Source organism: Adiantum capillus-veneris, chromosome 9 (genome assembly GCF_014529385.1).
Source record: "Adiantum capillus-veneris isolate H3 chromosome 9, ASM1452938v2, whole genome shotgun sequence".
In the NCBI taxonomy this organism is placed as follows: domain Eukaryota; kingdom Viridiplantae; phylum Streptophyta; class Polypodiopsida; order Polypodiales; family Pteridaceae; genus Adiantum; species Adiantum capillus-veneris.
Window position 1 is genome coordinate 91,713,894 of NC_140939.1, and position 26,041 is coordinate 91,739,934.

General features: G+C 44.4%; 1 protein-coding gene across 1 annotated transcript in view; it reads right to left on the bottom strand.

The window, feature by feature from the left end:
* Positions 1 to 729: 729 nt before the first annotated feature.
* The window catches only part of LOC147450799 (uncharacterized), a 78,704-nt gene continuing 53,392 nt past the window's right edge, over positions 730 to 26,041 (bottom strand). Inside the window, exons 13-15 of the mRNA XM_086519833.1 lie at positions 1,920 to 2,039; positions 1,643 to 1,708; positions 730 to 1,568 (exon numbers count right to left, since the gene is read on the bottom strand). Coding sequence (XP_086375959.1) covers positions 1,554 to 1,568; positions 1,643 to 1,708; positions 1,920 to 2,039 — 201 coding nt within the window. The 3' untranslated portion in view covers positions 730 to 1,553. The remainder of the gene's footprint in view (positions 1,569 to 1,642; positions 1,709 to 1,919; positions 2,040 to 26,041) is intronic.

Below are 26,041 nucleotides of genomic sequence, written 5' to 3' on the forward strand. Positions count from 1 at the left end.
GAAGCTATCCCCAGAGACCTCAAAGATCTATCCGAAGAGAGAGAGAGAGAGAGAGAGAGAGAGAGAGAGAGAGAGAGAGAGAGAGATGAAATGAAATGTTATATTAACGTCTTCAAAAGGCCAAAGTGACCTATGAGACGAGAGAGAGAGAGAGAGAGAGAGAGAGAGAGAGAGAGAGAGAGAGAGCTTATTTACTTGCATTCCAGAACAAATGTCTGAATGTACCAAGGCCTGTGAAGAGAGCTCAATGTAAGTTACCACCTTTTAATATCCTACATGAGATCAAAAATAATAAAACAAAAAACACTTCCAAACAAACCCCACAGAAACCTCCCTCCGTGTGCGGTGCACTCCAATTTTTATCTATGAAAATTATCAAACCTTTTTGAGTACACAAAAGTATTAATTGCAGCGAGTGCACAGGCCTTGCATGCCCAAAAAAGCAACATATGAAAGGATGAGAAAACCAGGGTATCCTTCATTTGCCGTAATTCAAGGCCAATAAGAAGGTAGCTCTAACAGTGGAAATTCCAAGCATAATTCTACAAGAAAGGACTTCAATGTACTGTGAGTGTTGTGATCCAGAACCACCACCAGCACAACTTTACAATGTGGCCACTGGCCACAACAAGTTCACACCCCACATAGTTGCTAACACAGAAAAAGGCCACAAGATAACGCAAAGGCAAAGACAAATCAACTTCTAAGTGAACAACTAATCAATACAACTAAACACAAAATCACCCATGGAAGATTCCCTCCATAACAGTAGTGGCATCAAGAAAGAAGATGACTGCATACAATGGACGATGCTCTCGTTCCACATAGAACGCAAAGACCAGCCGTCCTTTTAGTTACACATAGGAAAGATTAACTATACCTGCAGAAGCATGGGCTTCCAACTCCGAATGAAATTAAGCCATATGTTACTTCTGTGAGGCATTCAGCAGCTACTCATGGGTACACATGCTTACACAATTCGACATCTGGACTGTAACACAAGGTCCGAACTTCTCAAATTTAAGTTTCTACCCCCCAAAACAGCCCATATTTTACTCCAGTGCCTATACGAACTCTGCATACTGGATGAAATTTTGGTATGACAGCACCCAATCGTATCATTTTTAGAAGCCTTAAGCGCCTCATTTCTGTCATCCTTGTAACCAATGAAGAATTTACTCAACTGGCAAAGCCATTAAATTACAGGAAGATGAAGCTTTGCCGCAGGTGAAAATTGGATGTTCAAATGGCTATCATACAACATCTGCCAGCAAGCTTCTGGCCGATGAATATACAGCTGAATGTCTCAGGTGCTTACGTTGAACACCGGGGAGTATACACGTGAAGGAGCTTACAATAACAATGCAAAGCTATCAGGCTACATAAGGTGACCCTGTATGTAAATTTTGAGGAGCTAGTTGACCTTGCTACAATCGTAAGCTCATCGAAGTCTGACACTTTGGCATGCTATTGTTTGTTGACTAAATGGGAAATTTCCATATTGACAAGTATTCTGGAATTCGTTTGTATCCTTGTTAAAATTTGCTACATCATCAACCTCTGACATCCTGGTATTCAAAATAATAAATACAACATGAAAACGTCACAGAAATTTATGACAGCTGTGCATAATGATTCTTACCTTTGGGGCTAGATCATTGAGCTCTTTTATAGCAGATAATGCAGCATGCAGCACCATCTTTTTTATCTGCTTAAATGGCAGCCCGAAGCACACAATGTCAGTCCCATACGAGATCAGAAGCTTGGTATGAAAAAATCACACCAACCGCATCAAAACCATGCACATAAAAACAGCACAAGTGCCTAATGGTAAAAATTTACACTTTTCACCAGTAAAACTCGACAAGTTTCAGAAGATCTCTCTTTAACAGAATTGCAACTTCTTCACAACTGCATACCTCAAGCTTATCCTCCTTTGCTCTATGATCTTTGGGCAAGAACCGATACTCTTCCGCAAGGCGTACACATTGATCAACATTTTCAGGTGAGACAAAGTCCAGAGCTACTTTAATACAGGACTGAAAACCAAAAAAAAAAACAATGGTGAAGTCACAACTCACAAGAACACCAGAACAGAATATGTTAAAAAGATTGATAGATCTAAGCGAGTGGTATAGAGTCCTAGAGATCAACAAATAGGTTAGACATTAATAACTAATACCCCAATGGACCTTACATCAAATGTAAACACTATTCTTTTTCACCAAACACATTAGGCCAAGTATATAGCATCCTAAAGTTGGTAGGCGCAAGAACTGTGGGTAAGTGAGCAAAGTAGCACCCTCTCACATGCACATGGCTCTATGTGCCAGTGGACATGCTTCATCGACTTCCAGAGCCAATTTTTCACCTATCCCTAAATAGGAGTGTCTAGAATCTAGGAGAATTAGCACCGGCAGTTTTGTGAGCTTGTTCGCAGTACTTGCATGTCCGGACAAGTCCATTAGATAAGGTTTTCCAGTTTTGCAACCCTCTTGCATAAATGGTTTGTACACGCGTTTTGACAAATGTTATGAGGATTCCCACGTGAGCAGATGTGTGATTGTTTCAACCAGAAACTAACCCCCGGTCAAACATATTAATAAATCATTTCAATGACTTATTTTTAAGGGATATGACAGAGGTTTTGCCCTACCTAGTCCTTGAGTGATTTATAACACCCATCGAATCATCTATTGGCATCATCTTGCACTAGCGCCAATGGCAGAGTTCTCACAGTGTTTTGCTCCAGATCAACCCCTAGCGTTTTTGCAGCAATCAGCTAGCAATTGCAGATATCAGCCCTAGAGCTAGCCTTCCACTTGCAGATCAGCCAGCATTTTCAGTTTTCAGCCCTTCCGTCGCCGAAGGTGCGCGAGATCTACGAGCACTAACCTCTCAGATGTGGTCCAGTACTTCAGCATCCCATTAGCTTCTCCTCAGCCTCGCCACATCTTGTGCTCCCATTTCTGCCCATCATTGGCATCAGGGGAGCGCAAATCAGTGCCAGATCTACCCCTTGCTGGCCATCCGCAATCCCTCATCGAGAGAGATCCAAAACTGCATGAAATCAGGCCCGGAGGTGCTTCATCTTATCTTGTCCCTCTCTCCCTCTCATCTCTCATGTCTAGGCTAAAAGAGAGCTACATTGAGGAGCCATAGCGGTAATCATCTATGTCAACCCCACATCAAGGAACATGGGTATTCCTGCTTCTAGGCGTGGAACTCCGCCATAGCCGTATCGACTCCATCTCTCTCTCGTAAAGTTCAATGATTTTGCAATTTATCTTCGTGTGTTGCTATTTATTTCTCACTTGGAGTGTCCAAGCCTGTAATAGTGGTATCAGAGCTCAGAAGATTTTCTTCTACGCAGAATCCGATCCCTTTTGCAGCACACATAGGTTCTCGAGGAGAACTTGACAGAGCAGTCAAAACTTTGTTTGTCAAAGAATCTTCGTGTCCTTGCCTCGGACTTATTAGCCACTCACCCTTAGTCCATCGCGCATCGACGCACTCCCGTCTTCATCGCTCTAGCTTAAGGGGCATAAGCCATAAAGAACCCAAGAGCACACATCAGTTTTCGCCGAAATCCTAACAGAGATAACACCTCTCAGTGGGGAGGCGAAGAAAAGTTGAAACCCAACGCGGGAGCTAAAGAAAAGAATGAAGAATTGGGCAAACTTTCGGCGGGGAAATTTGCAAGAGTAGAGTACGGACATCAACTACAGGTTGACACGCCTGTGAAAAAATTAGTAAGGACTCCGAAGCATCTATAGACGTACCCGATGAATGAGAGTAGAGTACGGACATCAACTACAGGTTGACATGCGTGTGAAAAAATTAATAAAGTACTCCCAGAACCTGAATCATGTGAAGCATCTATAGACATACCCGATGGATGAGATTCACCCAAGATGGCGAGAGTCCATTGATTCTCCTCTCCATTCAGGAAGAAAGCTGAAAGGACACACGAGTGCAGACAAGCGGAAACTGTACTCGCAGAAAGAGTTGGGCAGAGCTCTTGACAATAAGATGAACCAGATAATGAAAGGCTTGAAGCACTCTCGGAAGAAGAGGAAATTGGTGGATTTCCCCCGTTATTTGAGTTGGAGCCTACTTTCGAGGTGGCAAGCAGGTCCAAGAAACGTGCTCGTTTCAAGGATGACCCAGGTTTTTCTTCGTCTTCAAAGAGTTCTCACAATTCATCGTTCTCTAGTTCCAATGAGGATGAGAAAAGGCAAAAGAAACAGAGATAAAGCAAGGAAAGCAGATTTCTGAAAAAGTCCAGAAGGCATGGGAGGCCATCTAGCAATTCAGAGGAGAGCTCGTCCTCTTCTGACAGTGACCAAATCAGCAAGAAGACCAAGGAGTTCAAGGAAGGGGGTCAAGCCGTCATGTTTGAGACATTTTCACGCTACCAGGACACCCATTAAGACTTGAGTTTATATAGTAGTTTGATGTTGCCATCTCTGGAGGTTGGTTCATGGAACACTCCAAGGTGCGGAGGGTGGCTTCCTACTTCACAAGAACTGCACAGACATGGTGGTCTACTCTGTTGTTACGCAAAGAAGTACCTACGACGTGGGTAAGATTCAAGAAAATTTTCACGTCAACTTTAATATGATACGAATATGAAAGAGATGTTATCGCGGCTTGCCATCATTTGAGAATGACTAAGAAAGAAACGTTGGATGACTACTGCCATACGTTTTGGGATACTTACTTGCCAGGGTCCTCGTTTCGGAAGATTACTTTGAGGGACCAGATTGAGCACTTTTGTGGAGCTTTGCCAAAAGAAACTCGACAGTATTGTTCCTCTAAAGGCTTACCATGAGAGTTACCTCCTCACAGTCCTGAAGATCACACCATTGATTTGATTCCCGGCAATGCGCCACCGAACCAGCCACCTTACAAAGTTAGCAAAGCCCCAAACGAGGAAATTATGAACCAAGTGAAAGAGCTTCTAGAGAAGGGTCTCATTCAGCCCATTAGATCACCTTACTGTTCGCCAGTGTTAAAAGATGGCTCTTGGAGAACGTGCACTAACTGCAGAGCTCTCAACAAAATCACCATCAAGAATAGGTCTCCAATACCCAGGATCAATGATGTACTGGATAGGCTACAGGGTTCTACTTGTTTCAGAAGAATCGACCTAAAAAGTGGCTATCATCATATCAAGATTGCTCCTGGAGATGTATACAAGACCATGTTCAGGACATCCTTTGGATTGTACGAGTATTTGGTGATGCCTTTCGGTCTCACAAATGCTCCTACAACGTTCAATAAGATGATGACAGGATTTTTCGGGAGTAATGTCACAAAGTGATCACGTGGCATGACCACCAGGACACACCCTAGCAACTAGCAGATGATAAAATGATTTTATAGGTTGTTCCAACTTATGGGCCCCTTTCCGACAGGGCCCAGGGGACACTAGAGTTACTGAAATAACGAAAATAGCGTGGCTAGCTGACGTGGCAGGTTGTACGGACATCGTAAACGCGCTGACTACTGGCATGGCACAGTGTACAGATTTTCGCGATTTGCATTGCAACTTTTGGGAGCACCATCTTTTGGGACAAGGTGCTTTTGAGTTGAAGCTTTTCTTGTAATTGATTTTTTGAAGGCCATGGGCCTATAATATGTACTCAAGGGCACTCCCTCTCTCAGTTTTGCCAGAGAGCACTGAGCAGAGAGGACCCTCGAACTTTGTACTTTGCTCAAGCATTACTAAAAAAATAAATACTGAAAGGGGCACCAGACTTTGGGACCAATACCTCTGGGCACAAAACTACGCCGGGCCGTGTCGACTCCATTGAATTGTGATAAAGTTTGTGAAGTGTTTTTAATCATGTGTCATGCCAAATTCCCAACTTGGGGTGTCGAAGTTTGTTACAGTGGTATCAGTGCTCAGTCGATTTTCCTCCTACCGAGAATCCGATCCCTTTGGTCGAAACACACATGGATTCAATCAACGAATCTCGCAAAGACCAAAGTAATCCACCTTACAATTCAGGGTCGGGTTAGAGCACGGGAAATTCAAATGGATGACAACCAGCTCCTGATGATTCAAAAGAAGAGTACAGGCCACCACGACCTACGGAGTGTGAACGAATGGAGATGCAACGTCAACAGCAGGTTGATGCTTGTGCTAAGCAGATGCTCCATTATTCGAAGCATCCCCAATATGCAAAATTTTTTACCAAGCATCCGATCGACAAAATGCATACTCGGTGGCATGCAGCCATCAACTCACCTTTAAAGTCAGCATTGAAGAAACCACATGTTCCGCGGGTGTACACTAAAGATGAACTTGATGATGTGGTAGAACGACGAGTCAACCAAATATTGAGGACCATGAAGCATTCAAAGAGACACAGCCGAGGAGCAGACTACCCTAGTTATTTGGGTCGTCGGTCTTCTTTTGCAGATGCATGAAAGCCAAAGAAGCACATACATTTTGAGGGTGTTTCCACTTCATCCTCATCCTCTTCTAATTGTTCAGATAGCTCCTCTAATTCAAGTAATGAGGACCAAAAGAGTAGGAAGCGAAGAAACACTTAAGACACTGTAAGAACAAGAAGAAGGCCAAGAAGCAGATCCCACTGAAGATCTCGGAAATCTTTTGAAGCTCTGAGGAGGATTCATCCTCTTCTGAGAGTTCGGACTGTGATCAAATGTTTTATTCTAAGAGGAAGCATTTTTATAGAGCCAATCAATACGACTTTCTCAAGGATAAGAGAAAGAAGACCAAAGAATTCGAGGGTGACAAGCACTAAAATTTGATATCCTTTTAGGTTTTCGAGATTCTCACAAGGCCCTAGCTTTTATTCAACAATTTGACATAGCTTTTTCTGGAGGGTGCTATTCAGAGCACTCCAAGATCAGGAGGGCAGCATCTTATTTGAAAAGAAATGCACGGACATGGTGGTCGACTCTTGTGTTACGAAAAGAAGCACCGACAAAGTGGCTAAATTTCAAGCGACTTTTTATTTCCTCTTGCCTCACTCAAGAGTACGAACGTGATGTGATTACCACTTGGAATCATCTTCGGATCACTAAGGGAGATACTTTGGATATATATTGAGAGAGATTTTGGAATGCTTTTCTACCTGCCTCCTCTTTTAAAAAGATCACCTTTAAGCAGCAAATCGAGCGATTTTTTTGTGAACTTGCCAAAGAGATAGGAGATTACTGCTTACTACAGAAGACCGAGTCCTCCATACAGCAATTGATGGGACATGCTAAGCAAGGGTTTGCTATGCATTCGGGTAATTTGACTTATCCAACTGATCAACTTTTGACGCCGAGGACCGGACAAAATTCAACAATTGATAACAGAAGAGAAGGGAAGTTTCAAAAAAAGAAAGATACACATCCCCGACTGACAGAGGAACAGAAATCCAAGTACCTCAAAATAGGGAAGTGCTTTGATTGTGGGGAACAAGATATATTTCCGCACGGTGCCCCAAAAAGGCACCTAGTGGACAATCAGAAGATAGGCCAGAGAGTTCCAGAGCAGCCGAAGAACGTGGAAGAAAAGGAAAGACAAAACAAGACTAGTACCAATTGTGTGGGGACCGACCCGGATCAGATGGATAAAAGCACTGAACTTTGCCGCGCATGGGGCAAAGTGCGAGACCAAGAAGCCCTAATCTTTTTTGACGGAGGAGCCAAAGCCAATTTTATTTCACCCAAATTGACGGCTCGACTTGGAATTACGCCCAAGCAAATGGGGCCACAGGCAGAGGCTGTTCTAGCAGCATCCGGACGGGATGTTGCCATTAAACCTGTCACTAGCAAACTTCGTTTGCGTTGTCAGGGGTATTTAGGGCACGAGGACTTTTACATCATGCCTTTGGAAGGGTGTGACGTCCTCCTCGAAATCCCTTGGTTCCACAAGAACAGCGCCGTGGTTGATTATAGGGCCAAGAAAGCGACTTTGAAGAATGAGAAGGGCCGAGAGATTGTACTTGATGTAAAACTGAAGGGCGAGTCCTTCCTACTTGTATCGGCTTCGGCCATTTCCAAATTAATGAAATCCAGTCTTTTTGTCACTCGATCTTCTTGAAGGAACTAAATGATGAACAAAGGTCAAATATGTCTAATTTAGAAAACAGACGACAAGAATTTCCACACGCACAGGCTGACTGTTTCTCTGAAGGCCTACCAGGTGAGTTACTGTAACAGACTTGGACACTCCAAGTCAAAAATCAATCGCGACAGCACCAAATAACCACTTCAAAACAATTCACAGATCACAATAGATTTGCACTGGCCGGCGGAGTTCCGTGCCTAGAGATATTGGCCCCAAAGACTAGCGCCCCTTTCGGTATTTCTTCAATCATCAAAGTACAAGAGAGTAGTTAGGGTTTCACTCTCAGACTCTGCGTCCGGATGCTCTCAGAAGTGAAGCCCTCACCACTTATTTAAAGATACAAGGGATGCCCAAAAGCAGAGCCCCAAAAGCTTTTAAAATAAAAAGCATCAGTTCTCTCTCTTAGAGAGTCTTTTCTCTCTTTTTTTTTTTTAAAGCAAGATTCGCGTCGCTCATCATTTTCCAAAAAAATATATATCAGCCTCCGCGATTTCCGGAAATTAGGGTTTCTGGCAGAAATTAGGGTTTTTGTTGTCCCCCACGTCATCACTTTGTGACATACCCCCCTCTTGAAAGCATTGTAATCGACCGCGATTACGCCTGCAAAACCGACAAAAGCCATAAACCGTCTTAGCAGACAGTGACTGTTAGTACCTACGTACTAGGAACACACATCTAGGACATGTACAAAATGGACAGTCATATCACACGACATCACAGGACATCACATGACATTCAACATTCATTCGGATCTTAGACCATGATTTATCGGCAATGTAGCTAGCAATCACATCTAGGTCCAATCGGGACCTCATCGATGTCCGATTGACTAACCCCTATTGCAACCATGTCTATTCGAGATCAATCAGACCAAAATGCTGCAGTCATTTTGGCTATCAGTTCCTGCACTCACAAGAAGTCAAGAACAAATCAGTATCATTATAAGGAATTCCATTTCATAAAGTCATCCAGCAGAATACTGTCAGCTCTCAGTATCCCTGAAGCTCAAAGAGACATCAGTGACTTTAGTATCAAAATCAAGGCATCTGTTGACAAAGGAGCGGAGTAACTCCCCTATTGTGCATCCCACTGTACCAGATCTTCGGCCAAGTTGAGTTTCTGGGTTTCGTTTGGAGTAGACTATGCTAAACCAAAACATCGAGGTAAAGTTTCACAATCCGAGGAGTATCTGCTAGATCCTCCTCCTCCATCCACTTCGCATCAAATGCAGGAAAGTTCTTGAACTAAACCAAGAACCGCCTTCGGACTTTACCTTTCTTCGTATCGTTATGTGCCAAAATCTGTTTAGGAACAAGGATCTCCTCATTTTCTTCCACTTCGGGTTGCTCATCAGGCTCCCCATCATCAGGCACATCACCCTTAACAGGGTTCAAGAGACTCACATGCAATGCATTATGAATCCTCCAAGTATCTGGCAGTCTCAATCGGAAGGAGACATCATTTATCTTGTCAGTGATCTGGAAAGGTCCGTGGTATCGCATACTAAGCTTTGGAAAAAGCCTCTCCTTTCCCTTTTTCTTTCGTAGGCGTGCCTTCTCAAAAGTAAGAGCACCCAATCATCCTCCTTCAATTTCAAGTCATGACAATGGCGATCCGCTGCCTTTTTCTGTCGTTCTTGAGACTCCTGCAAAGTCTCGCGAACCTTGGCAAAAGCCGTATCCAAATCTCGCGAATATTCATCCGCTTCAAATTTCTAATCTTTCGTGCTCAGGAAGGATGGAACCTTCGCAGCACTTTCAACAATCTCACATGGCGTCTTCCCCGTCGAAGAGTGTATCGTGTTATTGTAGGCAAATTCCACCAAAGGTAAGTTCTTTTCCCATTGAGTCTTCTGATCCGAGATACAAGACTTCAATAAATCTAAAACCACTGAATTGGCAATCTCAAATTGCCCGTCAGTCTGCAAGTGGAACGATGACGAGAACTGCAACCGCGTGCCAATGTTCTCCCAAATTGCCTTCCAAAACAAACTCATAAATCTGGGGTCTCTGTCAGAAACAATCGTCTCAGGCGTGCCATGTAATCGGAAAATCATCGTGATCATTCTGTGTTCTTGGGAGATCAAAAATGAAATCCATTGCAATACTTTCCCAGGGGTGGGTGGGTATGGGTAAAGGCTGTAACAATCCCTATGCCTTATGCCTGTCAAACTTGACCTTCTAGCATACCAAGCAACTGCGCACAAACTCTTCCACATCCTTTTTTAATCTAGGCCCAAAGAAGTATCTCTCTACCCCCTTCATGGTGGTAGCAATGCCGCGGTGACCCGTAAAAGGTGGACAGTGGCATTCAGTCATAACCTTATCCCTCAACGGTTGTGTAACACACAACATAATCTTTTTCATCAAGTAGCCTTCCCGAAGGGAGTATCCAGCTACTGTCTCCCCATCCCGTATCCGTGTGAAAATATCTACAAAATCTGTATCTGTGGCATACTGATCGACCATATCCTCGAAGCTCCTATGATGTATCGCGGAAATGGTCAGAACCAACGGTTTCCGAGACAAAGCATCTGCCACCACATTCTTCTGTCCCTGCACATGGACAATCTCGAAGTGGAACTGTGACAAGATGTTCACCCACCGCATGTGCTTTTTCGAAAGTTGCTTCTGTGACGAGAAGTAGTGCAAACTCTGATGGTCTGTAAAGACAGTAAAATCTGCTCCGAGAAGGTAATGCCGCCACTGAGTAAGAGCATGGATAACCGCCAAAAGCTCTTTCTCATAGATCTGTGCTGTCATCTCCGGCCTAGAGAACAAACGGCTCTCGTAAGCTATGACATGGCCTTCTTGCATCAAGACCGCACCCAGACTACGACCACAAGCATCACAATATACTTCAAATGACATCTGCAAGTCCGGCAAAGTCAAAATAGGTCTCGTAGTCAATTTCTCTTTCAATGTCCGAAAGGCAGTCACCTCTGTGGGCCCCCACGAAAAAGGTACTCCTTTCTGTGCCAAGGTATGCAAAGGGGAAGCAACCTCTGCAAAGTTTCGTATGAACCGCCTGTAGTACGAACACAGTCCCAAGAAGCTTCTAACTTCATGGACATTCCTCAAATCGGGCCAATCATGCATAGTCTCTATCTTGGCCGGGTCCATTTTCACTCCTGCTGCTGACACAATGTGTACCAAAAAGTGTATCTCTGGTAGGAAAAATTCACTTTTCTTTGCATTAATCACTAACGTGTGATCGCGTAATGCCTGAAAGACTTGAAGCAGATGATCTCTGTGTTCTGCCTCATTCTTGGAGAAAACAATGATGTCGTCAAAGAAAGTGCCAACAAATAGTCTGTACTCTCAAAAAAATCCTGTCCATCATCTGGTTAAATGTCGCAAGAGCATTGGTTAAGCCAAAAGGCATCACCAAAAACTCAAATAACCCAAAAGTCGTCCGAAAAGCTGTCTTGTAGACATCTCCTGGCGCTATCCTAATTTGATGATATCCACTCTTCAAGTCAATCCTGCTAAAGCAAGAGGATCCTTGTAACTTGTTGAGTATATCATCGATCCTAGGAATCGGAAATCTGTTCTTGATGGTGATTTCGTTGAGAGTGCTATAATCGATGCACATTCTCCAAGATCCGTCTTTCGTCAAAACCAACAACACTGGAGAGCAATACGGTGAAGTACTAGGCTGGACAAGACCCTTTTCCAAGAGGTCTTTCACTAGGTTCATAATCTTTTCATTCTGTACTCGGCTCACACGGTAAGGTGGCCGATTCGGTGGCGTGCTTCCAGGTATCAGATCAATGGTTTGATCTTCAGGCCCTCTCAAAAGCAATCGGCATGAGCGTGGAGAAAAAAATCTTGGCGTTCTTTTCTTCAGGTTAAAACATATTCAACCTTTATCCATCGTTCAGTTCTCCCAAAGGAATGAGTAAGAAAACTGAAGTTCATCAAGTACAATCTCTAAGCCCTTCATTTATCAAAGTCGCTTTCTCGGCCCGGTAGTCAACCACGGCGTAGTTCTTGTGGTACCAAGGGATCCTGAGTAGAACGTCACTCGCGTGCCCTGAACACCCCTGTCATTGCAAACGAAGTTTGCCAATGCTCGGTGTAATGGCAACATCCCATCCGGGTGCCAGTCGAACTACCTCCGCCTGTGGCGTCAATCTGTCGGGCGTAATTCCAAATCGAGCCGCCAATTCCAAGTGAAAAGAAGTTGGCCTTGGCTCCTTCAAAAGAGCTTCTTGATCCTTCACTTTGCCCCAAAAAGTGGCAAAGTTTGTACTTTCATTCATTTGATTCGGTGCAAGTCCCATGCCATGTGGTACCAGTTCTGCTTTTCTATCTCCCTTTCTTGCCACATTCTTCAACTGCTCTCGAACTCTCAGACTTGTCGTCGTCTTTACCATTCTGTTCTTTCTGTGCCTTTTTAGGGCACTTCGCGAAGATATGTCCATGTTCCCCGCATCCAAAGCACTTCCCCTCTCTGATGAAGCGAGCTCTCTCCTCAGGAGTAAGCTTGGGTCGTGTATCCTTTTTCTCTCGGTTGCTCTTTTTCTTTCTACTTTCATTCCCAGAAGTCTGTTCGGCTCGTTGTGTCGTGGCCTCATCTGTGGGGTAGGTCAGACTGCCAGAGTGAATGGCAAAGCCCCGCTTCGCATGACTCATCAACTCCTAAATAGAAGTTGACTTCTGTTCCAAGCAGTGATCTCGGATCTCTGTAGGTAGACCCAAGGAAAACCGCTCAATCTGTTCTCTGAACGAGATCTTCTTGAATGAAGAGGCGGGTAGAAAAGAGCTCCAGAATCTTTCACAATAAGCATTTACTGTATCGCTCTTGGTCATCCGAAGATGGTTCCAAGCAGCTCATATATCTCTTTCATATTCTTGCGTCAACCAAGAAGAAATAAAAAGCTTCTTAAATTTCAACCATTTAACTGGCGCAGTCTTGTTTAAAAGAAGCGTGGACCACCAAGTACGAGCATTCCTCTTAAAGTAAGAGGCAGCTCTCCGAATCTTGGAGTGCTCTGAATAGCGTCGTCCCGCGAAAGCGATGTCAAACTGCTGTATAAAAGACAAAGCCTTCGAAACATCTGAGTATCCTGAAAAAGTATCAAACTTGATCGAGTGGCCACCTTCCTTAAACTCTCGGACTTTCTTGCTTTTAACTTCGAGAAAGTCATACTGGTTGGCTTTGTAAAAATTCTTCTTGTTCGCATAAAACTTTCCGTCATCCGAATCTGAGTTGTCTGTACACGAGTCCTCAGTAGGACTATCAGTCTCTGGGCGAGATATAGCCTTCTTTGCCTTTTTCTTGCCCTTTCCCAAGCTTTGTTTCTTGCTTTGCTTTTTGCTTTTTCTCTTGTCTTCTTGGCTCGAGTCTGAAGAGCTAGAAGAACTGTCAGAAGAAGAAGAAGAACTGGGTAGGTCTTCAAACTTGACGCGCTTCTTCAATTTCTTTGCCTTGTCAAATGTCGACCGACAACCCAAAAATCCCGGGAAGTCAGTGCGTTTCTTCAGCTTTTTGCCGTGCTTTTTGGCTTTCTTTTGCGCGTCAAAAAGCTGAGCAATCCGTGCATCAACCACGTTCTCCAGTTCCTTCTCCGTATATTTCTTGGAGGCAGAAGGTTTCTTGAGAGCGGGTTTCTCGAGTGGTGTTGTGGTTCTCTGCCACTCCATCTGTACCTCTTCCAAAGAGGTCTGGTTCATATATTTTGCCATCTTTGGGTCCTTGGCAAAATTGAGCATCATCTTTGTTGCATCGCCAATCAATTGACGACGCTCCATCTCTCTTTGCTCCGCCTGAGTAGGCCGAAGTGGGCCATACTCTCTGTCTGAATCTTCGTTGTGATCCCAGCCCGCATCTCCAGATGCAGAGGGAGTCCATTGATCATTGTCTGAAGCCATAGGTACCGCGGAAAAAAAATTCGGGGATCGGATTTCCCGTAGAAGAGAAATCGGCCGTGCTCTGATACCACTATAACAAACTTGGACACTCCAAGTCAAAAATCAATCACGACAGCACCAAATAACCACTTCAAAACAATTCACAGATCACAATAGATTTGCACTGGCCCGGCGGAGTTCCGTGCCTAGAGATATTGGCCCCAAAGACTGGCGCCCCTTTCGGTATTTCTTTTTATATTAATCAATCATCAAAGTACAAGAGAGCGGTTAGGGTTTCACTCTCAGACTCTACGTCCAGACGCTCTCAGAAGTGAAGCCCTCACCACTTATTTAAAGATACAAGGGATGCCCAAAAGCAGAGCCCCAACTTTTAAAATAAAAAGCATCAGTTCTCTCTCTCTCTTAGAGAGTCTTTTCTCTTTTTTTATAAAAAAAAGCAAGATTCGCGTCGCTCATCATTTTCCAAAAAAAAAAACAGCCTCCGCGATTTCCGAAAATTAGGGTTTCTAGCAGAAATTAGGGTTTTTGCTGTCCGCCACGTCATCACTTTGTGACAATTACATCCTTCTCGTCCTGAGGATCACACGATTGATTTGATTCCGGTAGTACACCACCGAACTGGCCACCTTATCAAGTTAGCCGAGCCAGAAATAATGAACCAAGTAAAAGAACTTCTTGAAAAGGGTCTCATCCAACCTAGCACTTCGCCTTTCTCATCACCAATATTGCTAGTACTAAAGAAAGATGGATCGTGAAGAATGTGCATTGACTACAGAGCTCTCAATAAAATCACCATCAAGAACAGGTTCTGTCACGTGACACATCCAACCCTATGTGTCCGTGGACAAGCTTCAGCACGACAAGGGTTCAGTCAGTCCAGTCAATCTAGATTTAGAAGTGATCTGGCACTTTTGTGAGTCTGTTCGCAGACCGTGCATGCCCAGTCACTTAGTGTAGATGCATATCCTCTAGTTGCACGCAGCATGATCATAAGCATTCCCATCAAAATCCTTCAAGGGAATTTTCCAGTGCATTTAGCCTATTTTACCTATTTTTTACATTTTTCACTTATTATTTTTAAGTGACTTTTGTTGGAAAGTAGGTTTCTCAAGCAAGACTCCCAACTCTAGGCGATTCTACCCCAAGTAGAGCTTCCTAGTGTTTTCCTCAAGAAGCATCGCCAGACATCAGCCTTGGCGTTTTCCATCAAGCCCCATCGCCATCCACACCACAAGCCTAGCATTTTCATCCACTAACGCCAGCAATAGCAAATTCAGTTAGTGTTTTCAGCCCTCGTTGAACCAGCGTTTTCAGCCATCTATAGCAGCGTTTTTCAGCAATGAAGCAGTCTCAGATTCAGCCCTAAAAGACCTGCAGTTTCAGCCCTAAAGAAGTGCAGTTTTCAACCCTAAGACCTGCAAATTTTCAGCAACAAAGATCAGCAGAAAGCAGCCGCAAAATCAGCGTTTTGGATTTGCAGCGGATTTCAGCCCATAGTGTTTTCGGACAGCAGAAAAAAGATTGCAGATTTTAGCACTTAGGTCGGTCTCGCCATCCCCGTCGTCGACACCGACATAGCCTAGACTTGCATCAGTCACATGCATCCGCATTGTACCAGTTTGTGCGATCAATAGTAGACCACTCTCACCGACGAGAGTGGGGCCTTCGGAGGAGGGTTTACAACGTCTCTGGTGTCGTATCTCTCTTCTCTCTCTACCTCTCAATCTCATCCACTTGCACGCACAGTGTCCATTCACTTTGTTTGTGATCATAGCACTCTCTCATTAAGAACGGAAGGCTCTACCTTCCATAAGAACAAAAGGAACCTTGAGCACAATTCGGAGCACTCATCTTGAGCAAAGCGCAAACATTCATTCCGCTACACCTTACACGTTCCCTATTCCAAGGATCGATGATATTCTCGACAGACTTCAAGGGTCCTCTTGTTTCAGCAGAATTGATTTGAAGAGTAGATATCATCAGATCCGAATTGCTCATGGAGACATCTACAAGACAACTTTCAAGACAACTTTTGGTTTGTACGGATATTTGGTTATTCCATTTGGCCTGACGAACGCTCCAGTGACATTCAACCGAATGATAGATAGGATTTTCAAAGAGTATCGATCGTTTGTGGAAACTTTCTTTGACGACATCATCGTCTTCTCTAAGAATGAAGCAAAACACAGACACCACCTTTTGCAGGTCTTTCAGGCACTGCGGAAGCATAAATTGGTTGTAAATGCAAAAAAGAGCAAATTTTTCTTGCCTGAGATACACTTCTTGGGAAAAATCGTCTCGGCAAAAGGGATAAAGATGGACCCAACCAAAATTGAGACTTCGTGATTGGCCTGATTTATAGAATATTCATGAAGTTCGAAGCTTTCTGGGCGTCATTCGAAAATTTGCAGAGATAGCTTCTCCTTTGCATATACTCACTCAGAAAGGGGGTCCTTTCACTTGGGGACCGACAGAGATTACCGCCTTTCTAGACTCTCAAAAGAAAAGTTGACTATTGGACCAATGTTGTCCTTGCCAGACTTGCAAAAGCCATTCAAAGTTTACTGTGATGCTTGTGGTCGCAGTCTGGTCGCAGTTTTGATGCAAGAAGGCCATGTGATTGCTTACGAGAGCGGGATGTTTTCACGTCTTGTGTTGGTTGCACAGATTAACGAGAAAGAGTTGTTGACCGTTATCCATGCTCTTACGTAGTGACTACTCGGAGCTGACTTTACCGTCTTCATAGATCATCAAAGTTTACGCTACTTGTCGCAGAAGCAGCTTTCGGAAAAGCAGATGCGGTGGGCTAACATCTTGTCGCAGTTCCACTTCCAGATAGTCCATGTTCAGGGACAAAAGAACTTAGTGGTAGATGCATTGTCTCGAAAGCCATTGGTTCTGGCTATCTCCACGATACATCATCGAAGCTTCGAGGATATTGTAGATCAGTACGCCACAGATCCTAACTTTGCATGCATCTTTCATCTGATACAGAGTGGAAGAAAGTTGCAGGCTATTCCATGTTGCACAGCTATTTGATGCGAAAAAAGATGTTGTGTGTTACATAGCCTTTGAGGGAAAAGGTTTTGACAAAGTGCCACTGTCCACCTTTTTTGGGCCACCGCGGCATAGATACCACCTTGAAGAGTGTTGAGCATTACTTTTACCGGCCGATAGATCCTAACTTTGCAGGCATCTTTCATATGATACAGAGTGGGAAGACAGTTGCAGGCTATTTCATACGGGACAGCTATTTGATGCGAAAAACGATGTTGTGTTACATAGCCTTGAAGGAAAAGGTTTTGACAAAGTGCCACTGTCCACCTTTTTTGGGTCATCGCGGCATAGATACCACCTTGAAGAGTGTTGAGCATTACTTTTACCGGCGGAGGCTCAAAAAGGATGTGGATGAGTTTGTCGCACTTGTTTAGTATGCCAAAAGGTCAAGTTTGACAGGCATAAGGCACCAAGACTTCTACAGCCTTTACCCATATCCTCTCGCCCTTGAGAAATCATTGCTATGGATTTCATTTTTTATCTTCCCAAAACCCAAAGTGGACATAATGGCATTTGGACAGTCACTGACAGATATAGCAAGTAGGCCCACTTCATTCCAGTAAAGAAGACAGTTAAGCCTGACCATTTGGCGAGACTATTCATCTCATAAATTTTTCGGTTACATGGCATGCCCGAGTCCATAGTCTCGGACAGAGACCCCCGATTCACCAGTTTGTTTCGGAGGGCAATCTCATTCCACCAACAGACGGACGGGCAGTCTGAAATAGCAAATTCAGTGGTTTTGAGTTTATTGAAGTCTTACATTTCGGATCAAAAGACTCAATGGAAAAGTACTTGCCCTTGGTGGAATTGGCCTACAACAACACGGTTCATTCATCTACGGGGAAGGCGCCATTTGAAGTAATCGAGGGTGCTAGGAAGGTTCCTCCATTTCTAAGCACCAAAGACAAGATTTTTTAAGCGGATCAGTACACAAGAGATTTGGATACTGCTTTTGCCAAGGTTCGCGAGGCTCTTGAGAAGTCTTAAGCACAGCATAAGAAGACAGCTCATAAACATCGACGCGACTTGCAATTGAAGGAAGATGATTGGGTGCTCTTACGATTTGAGAAGGCACGCCTGAGGAAAAGAAGGGGAAAGGAGCAACTTTTTCCAAAGCTAAGTATGCAATATTATGGCCTTTCCAGATTCAAGAGAAGATAAATGATGCATCCTTCAGACTGAAGTTGCCAGGTGCTTGGAAGATTCACAATGCTTTTCATGTGAGTCTCTTGAAACCTTTCAAGGGTGAGGTGTCAGTCGGCAGGGAGCCTGAGGAGCAACTTGAAGTAAAAGAGAGCGAGGAGATACTTGTTCCTCAACAGATACTGGCTCACAAGGAAAGGAAAGTGAAAGGTAAAGTAATACGGAAGTTCCTAGTGAAATTCAAGAACTATCCGGATTCCGGCATCGGATGCGAAGTGTATGGAGGAGGATATGGCATATACTCCTCAGATATTAAAACTTTACCTTGAGGCTTTCGAACTAGCTGCCTCTATTCCAAGAGATCCCGCACATCAGCAGGGTTGAATCTGGTACAAACGGGACTACACAAGAGGGGAGTTACTCCGCTCCTTTGTCACAAATTACCCAGATGGAATAAAGTCACTGATTTTCCTTTGGATTTTAAGGATACTGATGTGCTAAAAGTATTCTACTTTATGACTTTATGAATGAAGTACTTTAAAATGGGAATTCCCAAAAATGGATCTCATTTATGTGTCCTCTCTCATGTGATTGTGTTTGAGTGCAGGTTTGAAAGACAAAATCACTGCAGCATTTCGGTCTTGAGATTCTATGGACCACCGTCGATAGGGAAGGGCTCGCCACGCCGCCCCTTGGGCGGCCGACGTCCTACAACCCAACAGCATTGGGTTCTCGCAGGGAACCGTTTCAACCCTTTGTAGCAGGATTCCCTTGAGGAGTCTCCCTCCACCTCCAACAAACACCCCCCTTCCCCCCCCGCCACGCCTGCCGATTCCTCAGATCTAACCCCTCCCCCCCTACTCCCACTCTCCCCCCACCCCACCCCCCGTGCCACCACCCCCCCCCCCCCCCCCCTCCCTCGATGGGCCCTTTGCCTCATCACCCGACCCATCCCGTACTCCCCCTCCAACACAAGGGCCAGGTCACTCATTCGAAGCTCGACGCTCACTTAGTGGACACCACTTCTCGTACAAATCTCTCCTTTTGCATCACTCCCTCGTGGGCTGACCAATTTTGACATTGGTCGACAGTGGGATTTCTTTGACTACAGTTTCACCCGATTCCTCGGCGAACCGTCTCCTGACCTTGAGGCAGCTTGCTTCCGAGTTCACGTCCTCTTTCAACTGGATACAAGGGTAGGCTTCTCCTTTCCATTGTGTGGCAAGGATCACACAGAGTGGATCTTGCACACAGTTTTGGATTGGCTCCAGGTCTCTAGAGTTTTCACACCACACAGGGGACCTCGGGGTGACATATTTGATACAGACACTTTGGCCTTTCGCCAGATTCAATGTGACGCCACCAGATGCAGTAGGATGTAGGCACATTGTGGTTCACTTTTTTACCGACATTCAAAACCCTCCTTGCTATGTATTTGTACAAGAGGATTCTTGGACAGAGGATGTAGCCCTACGGACTGCACGCTCTGCCTGGGCCTGGGTGGGACAGTCACTTCAGACACGCCTATTTAGAGGTCGCTCGGATGCAGATTATTCCCAATCCAAGCCGGCCTCGAAGATAGCGAGGTTGGTTGTTGCTATAGCATCAGTCTTTTCTCACTTATCCCCATGAGGATTGTCTCATGGAATGTATAGGGTTTACATGGGCCCCAGTTTCAACATGCATCAAGAGCTTCAGAGATGCCTTGTGGGTGGGATGATTGATATTCTTATGCTTCAAGAGCACCATCTTTGCGAGAGCCGCATTCGGCGATGTGGTCAGATTCTACGTGGCCACTATGAGACATTCTCATTAGCTGCTTTTCGGCTTGGAGGCATCCAGGGAGGTTTATGTATGACTATTGCAGACTCATGGCAACAAGCCATTGTGGGCAGAGGTATTATTGTGCAGGTTCACGGTTGCCTCCTGAGCTTCCTAAACATCTATGCGTCCAATGTGGCAAGTGCACGAGCTGAGTTTTCATCGCATATTGTGGAATCCCTACCGCATGCAGAGCAGTGGTGTGTCAGGGGAGACTTCAACATGTTGGAGGACCCCTCTGAAAAGATTGGAAGTAGATATGCTATCGTGCCCGAGGCTGAGTTGGTAGCTTGGGAGCGCTTATGTAAGACCTTGAGGATTTCAGATGTTTGGCATCATGCAGGCTTTGTGCGACCCCCAGAAAGCTTATCTTTCTCACATTTTGACCGCACAATAGAAGGAATGAATCTCTCTCGGATATATCGTCTCTACCCCAATAACAACATATGTGACATGGGAAAATCTGTTTGCATTTTGGCAGGGACTACATTTCCAGATCATGCGCCAGTGGTTCTTACTGTGATACACAACCAGAGGAGTGGGAGTGCCATGTTACGCATCCCAGAGAGGATTTTGCTGGATATAGAGCTCAAAGATCGGGTGGTGCCACTTTGCACGGAGCATTTGGGCACTCAGGGCACCCCTGCTAGTAGAGTGGCCACTGAACTTCCTAAGCTTAGTTAGTCGCTTCTTCCTCCAGGAGTCTACAGCTCACCTAGCTACAACCAAGGAGGAGGAGAAGCGTCTCAGACGGGGAATTGTTTCCTTACAACAGATGCAGGAGCACCACCCTAACAGTCTTCGGTTGGAGCAGCAGATGCAACACACTCGACAAGAGCTGACCACCATTGAGGAGCAGCATCAATGAGTTTGCCTTTCATCGGCAGACATCTCAGTGGACCCAGGTGGGCGACACAGTTACTCGTGAGTTCTTTGAGACTGTGGGGCCCCGCCATGCGTGCACCAGTGTTGGTCAGTTGAGGAGACTCGATGGGTCGGTTGCTTCAAAGCCTGAGGATATGCGGCAATTGCTACTAACTTCTACTGTGAGTTGCTTTTAGCTGAGCCACAATCAAAGCGCCAAGATGCATGTAGAGAGCATGTTTGGACACAGATGCCTTGCCTAGAGACTGAGGAGATGCATCAGAGACTAGAGATGCCTTTCCACCTAGAGGAGCTCCACGCAGCCCTCTGTCTAGGGGAGGATGGGTTGACTCCTAGCTTTTTCTTGTAGTACTGAAAGCTCCTTGGTTCGGATCTTTGTAGCGCCTACCAGCACATTTTGCACACTAATGAGATGCCCGACAGCATGAGTGAGGGTCTAATTTATCTTATCCCCAAAGAGAGAGGCTCCTTGGATGAGATTCGGCAGTGGTGGCCCATCACCATTCTCAACTCAACCTACAAAATCTTAGCAAAGGCTCTGAGTTTGAGGATTCAGCCGCTACTTGAGACTATTATACATCAGACCCAAACAAGATTTGTCAAGGAGCGCAATATCCTTGACAACATCTTTACCTTTTGGGAGGCATCTGTCCTCACACGTCTTCCAGGCAAGGATCTTGTGATACTACTACTCCATTTTGAGAAGGCTTACGATAGAGTTGACAGGGATTTCCTCGAGGGCACTCTGTGTCACAATCTGCTGACGTGTCAAAGCCCTGAAGAATGGACCCAACTTACAGATCCCAGCCGAGGGGCCTAAACCCTAAGAAGAACAAGTAACAGAAGAAGATGTCCTACCAACTTATGGGGACCCCATCCGATGGGGCCCCAAGTGACATAAAGGATTAGAATAAAGCTGGACCCTGACACACACACACAGCGTGGCACTGATGACGTGGAAGATTTTCGGAAATTACACTGACACTGCTAACGTGGTAGGCTGTATGGATTTTCGTGTTTTGCACTGACTGCTGACGTGGCAGTTGTACAGATTCCGTGATTTACGCTAGTAGTTTTTTGGCATTGCTTTTGGACCAGAAGCTTTCGAGTTTGAAGGCTTTTCATGTAAACTGCTTTTCATGTAAAATGCTTTTCATGTAAAATGCTTTTCATAGGCCAAGGGCCTTTAAATATGTGCTAAGGGCTCATTCTCTGGCATGCTTCCTAGAGAAGGTGCAGAGTCTGGAGTACCGGCTTGTATTGTGTTGATGCAATATAAAGAAATACCGAAAGGGGCGCCAAGGTTTTGGGCCAATACTCTCTGGGGTGGAATTCCGCCTCTCTGTGTCGCGTGTCGCCTCTCTCTCTCATTTCAGTTGTTATTGAAGTGCAAAAAGTCTGTTTAGTATGTTCTTTTCTATTGGCACGTGGTACCCGTCTTGTGACAGTGATATCAGAGCGCGGCCGTTTTCTCTGCTACCGGGAAATCCGATCCTTTTCTCGCGACACTCATGGATTCAAGCAGAGATTAGTCGACTTCCTTTGCGTCTGGGGATGCGGGAAGAGATCACGAAGAAGATTCTCGCGAGGAGTATGGCCCGCCTCGGCCTACTCAGGCGGAGATTGAAGAGATGGAGCGTCACCAATTGGTTGGCGATGCGACAAAGATTGATGATCAATCTTGCGAAGGACCGGAAATTTGTCAAATTTTTGACTCAGCAATCCTTCTACAAAAGTGCACACCCAGTGACAGAAAGCCACAGAGCCACGCATCAAACCGGCGCTCAAAAAACCTCCTACTCCGAGGATGTTTACAGAGCTAGAATTGGAAGAGGTGGTTGCTACACGAATAAGTCAGCTTTTGGACGCGAACAATAAAGTCAAAAAGCACGACAAAAAGCAGAAGAAACGTGTACGATTTGAAGGACCACCCAGTTCTTCTTCTTCTTCTTCTTCTTCTTCTTCTTCTTCTTCTTCTTCTGACAATTCTTCTAGCTCTTTTGATTCGAGCGAAGAAGACAGACAAGGGAGAAAGCGAAGCAAAAAGCAAAGCTTCGGAAAGGGCAAAAAAAAGGCTAGAAATAAATAAATCTTGCCCAGTTTCTGACAATTCTATCGAGGATTCATCCTCCGACAGTTCAGACTCTGACGATCACCGGTTTTATGCCAAGAGAAAGCATTTTTACAAAGCCAATCAATATGATTTCCTCGACAACAAGGGCAAAAAGGCCAAAGAATTCAAGGACAGAGGACAAGCGGTATAGTTTGAACACTTTTCAGGGTTTCGAGATGCTCCCAAGACTTCAGCGCCTCTATCCAACAGTTTGACAGAGCATTCTCTGGAGGCCGCTATACACAGCACTCCAAGATCAGACGGGCAACATCTTTTCTGAAAGGCAATGCACAGACATGGTAGTCCACTCTCTTGTTAAGGAAACGAGCGCCAACAAAGTGGTTGAAATTTAAGAAACTCTTTATCTCTTCCTGACTTACACAAGAAGATGAACGAGACGTGATTACTGACTGGAACCATGTTCGGATGGTCAAGACAAAATCATTGGATTCTTACTGTGAAAGATTCTAGGAAATTTTTCTACCTGTTTCATCCTTTAAGAAGATCAGTTTTAGGGAACAGATTCAACGATTTAGTTGTGGGCTTCCCCAAGAAATTTGAGACTACTGTCTCAAACAGAAGTCCGAGTCTATACAACAGTTGATGGGACATGCGAAGCGAGGATTTGCTATACATTCGGGTAAATTGACTTACCCATCAGATGAACCTTCAACAAGTCATAGCAGAAACAATCGACAAAAAGATAGACGACCTTCACCGACAGAAGACCAAAGAGATGAATATTTCAAAGCAGGGAAGTGTTTTGAATGTGGTATCGCTACAAAGTGTCCCAAAAGGGCACAACAATCAGAATGACTAGCACATTGACAGAACAGCAGGATGAGGCGATACTCATTCCAGGACAACTTTTTGAATTAGCATTATTTTGCTTTATGGATTTATGAAACAAAAACTTTTGTTTCGGGAGATGATTTTGAATTTTTAATAAAACTGATGTTTTCTAAAAGAATCTAGATTTAAAAAAAAGAGTAGGACTTAGAATGAGATCGAGCAATGACAGCTCCTGAAAGAACCTGATAATGAATCATGAATCACGACTGATTCAATGGAATGAATGATTGGACCACTTTGTTCAATATGAACTTAGTGATGGATTGGGATCCCCGGAAAATATTTCTCGCACACGACAATGCTTGAGGGAAAAGATTCGTCGCACACGATAGTGCTTGACGCGAATGACTACTTGCACACCACAATGCTTGAGTCGAAAAAAATCTCTATAGACATGATCGCAATATGGGATTAGTTAACCCGACATCACTGAGGTCCGAAATGGAACTAGATGTGGTTACTAAATACGTTGCTGGCAGTCATGGTTTGAGATGTGGAATGAACGTTTTTGTGATTGGAATGATTGTTGAATGTGATATCAAGTGATGTCTTGTGATGTCCTGTGATGTGACTGTCGATTGACGTAATCGAGGGCGATAACAATGAATTCAAGAGGGGGGTATGTCACAAACTAGTGACGTGACATGGCATGACCCTGAACACAAATACAATGGGGTAGCAGAGCAACACACACACTCTCTGGCTGGCAATAAATCCCGGAAATTGTGTTGCACTGCTGAAGTGGCAGAATCCCAGAAATCATGCTGATATGTTGCCATGGCAGTCCATAAGGTGCTTACGTGGCAAGGCCAGAAATCGCGCTGACATGCTGTACGGATTTCAGCAAATCACATTGATACTTTTGAAAGCTTTTTGGAATTTGCTTTTGGAACAATTGCTTTATTTTACAAGCTTTTAAAGTTCGAAAGCTTTTGAGTTTAACTGATTTTGATTTTGGGGCTCTGCTTTTGGCATCCCTTGTAAGAATAAAAGAGCCCTCAGGGCCTCACTCTTCAGAGCATCTAGACGTAGAGTCTGAGAGCAGAGGTTCCTGTGGGAGTTGTACTTCGCTCAAAGATTAATATAAAAGAAATACCGAAAGGGGATCCAGTCTTTGGGACCAATCTCTCTTGGCACGGAACTACGTCGGGCCGTGTCGACCACATTAAAGTGTGATTTTGAAGTAGTGAAGTCTTTTAAGCGATTCTCTCCCGTGTCGCAGTAGTATCTTGACTTAGAGTGTCCAAGTCTGTTGAGCTCAAGAGTTCCTGCCGGATGAGATGGCTACACAGGGATCTAGGTGCATTCTCGACGGATGAGACGACTAGATGATTGAAACACTGTGTTCAGTATGAACTAACCGTGTAAATGAAGAATTTTGAAATAGGAATTTTCGAACATGAGTTTGATTTACGTATGAGATTAATGTTCTCTGAAAGAACTTGTTAGATGTGTGCAGATAATAGGTGAAATCGATGATAATGGATGACAAATTCGGAGCAATGACAGCTCCAGAATGAACCTGACAACGATAAGTATCATGAATTTTGAAGGAAACTAATAGAACATGTTGTTTGTGAACAGATAACAGGAATAAGAATGAGATGATGATGATTTTGGAGCAGTGGCACCTCCCGAATGAACTTGATAACAAATCATGAATTACGACTGATTCAATGGAATGAATGACTGGACCACTCTGTTCGGTATGAACTTAGTGATGTATTGAGATCCCCGGAAAAGATTTCTCGCACATGACAGTGCTTAAGGCAACAGATTCTCGCACATAACAATGCTCAAGGTGAAAGATTTCTCGCACAGGACAGTGTTTGAGGCGAATGACTACTTGCATACGACAGTACTTGAGTCAAAAAAAATCTCTATTGACATGATCTCAATATGGGATTAGTTAACCCAACATTAGTGAGGTCCGGAATGGATATAGATGTGCTTATTCAATACGTTGCTGGCAGTCATTGTCTGAGATTTGGAATGAGTTTTGATTGTGATTTGTCATGTGATGTCATGTGCAATAATGTGATTTGTGGTATTTGTACATGTGCTAGATGTCGAGTGTCTAGTGCATCGGTACTAATAGTCAGTGTCTACTAAGATAGTTTATGGCCTCTGTCTGTTTTGGCAGGTCCTTGAACAAACACACACACACACACACATGCTGATGTGGCAGTCGAG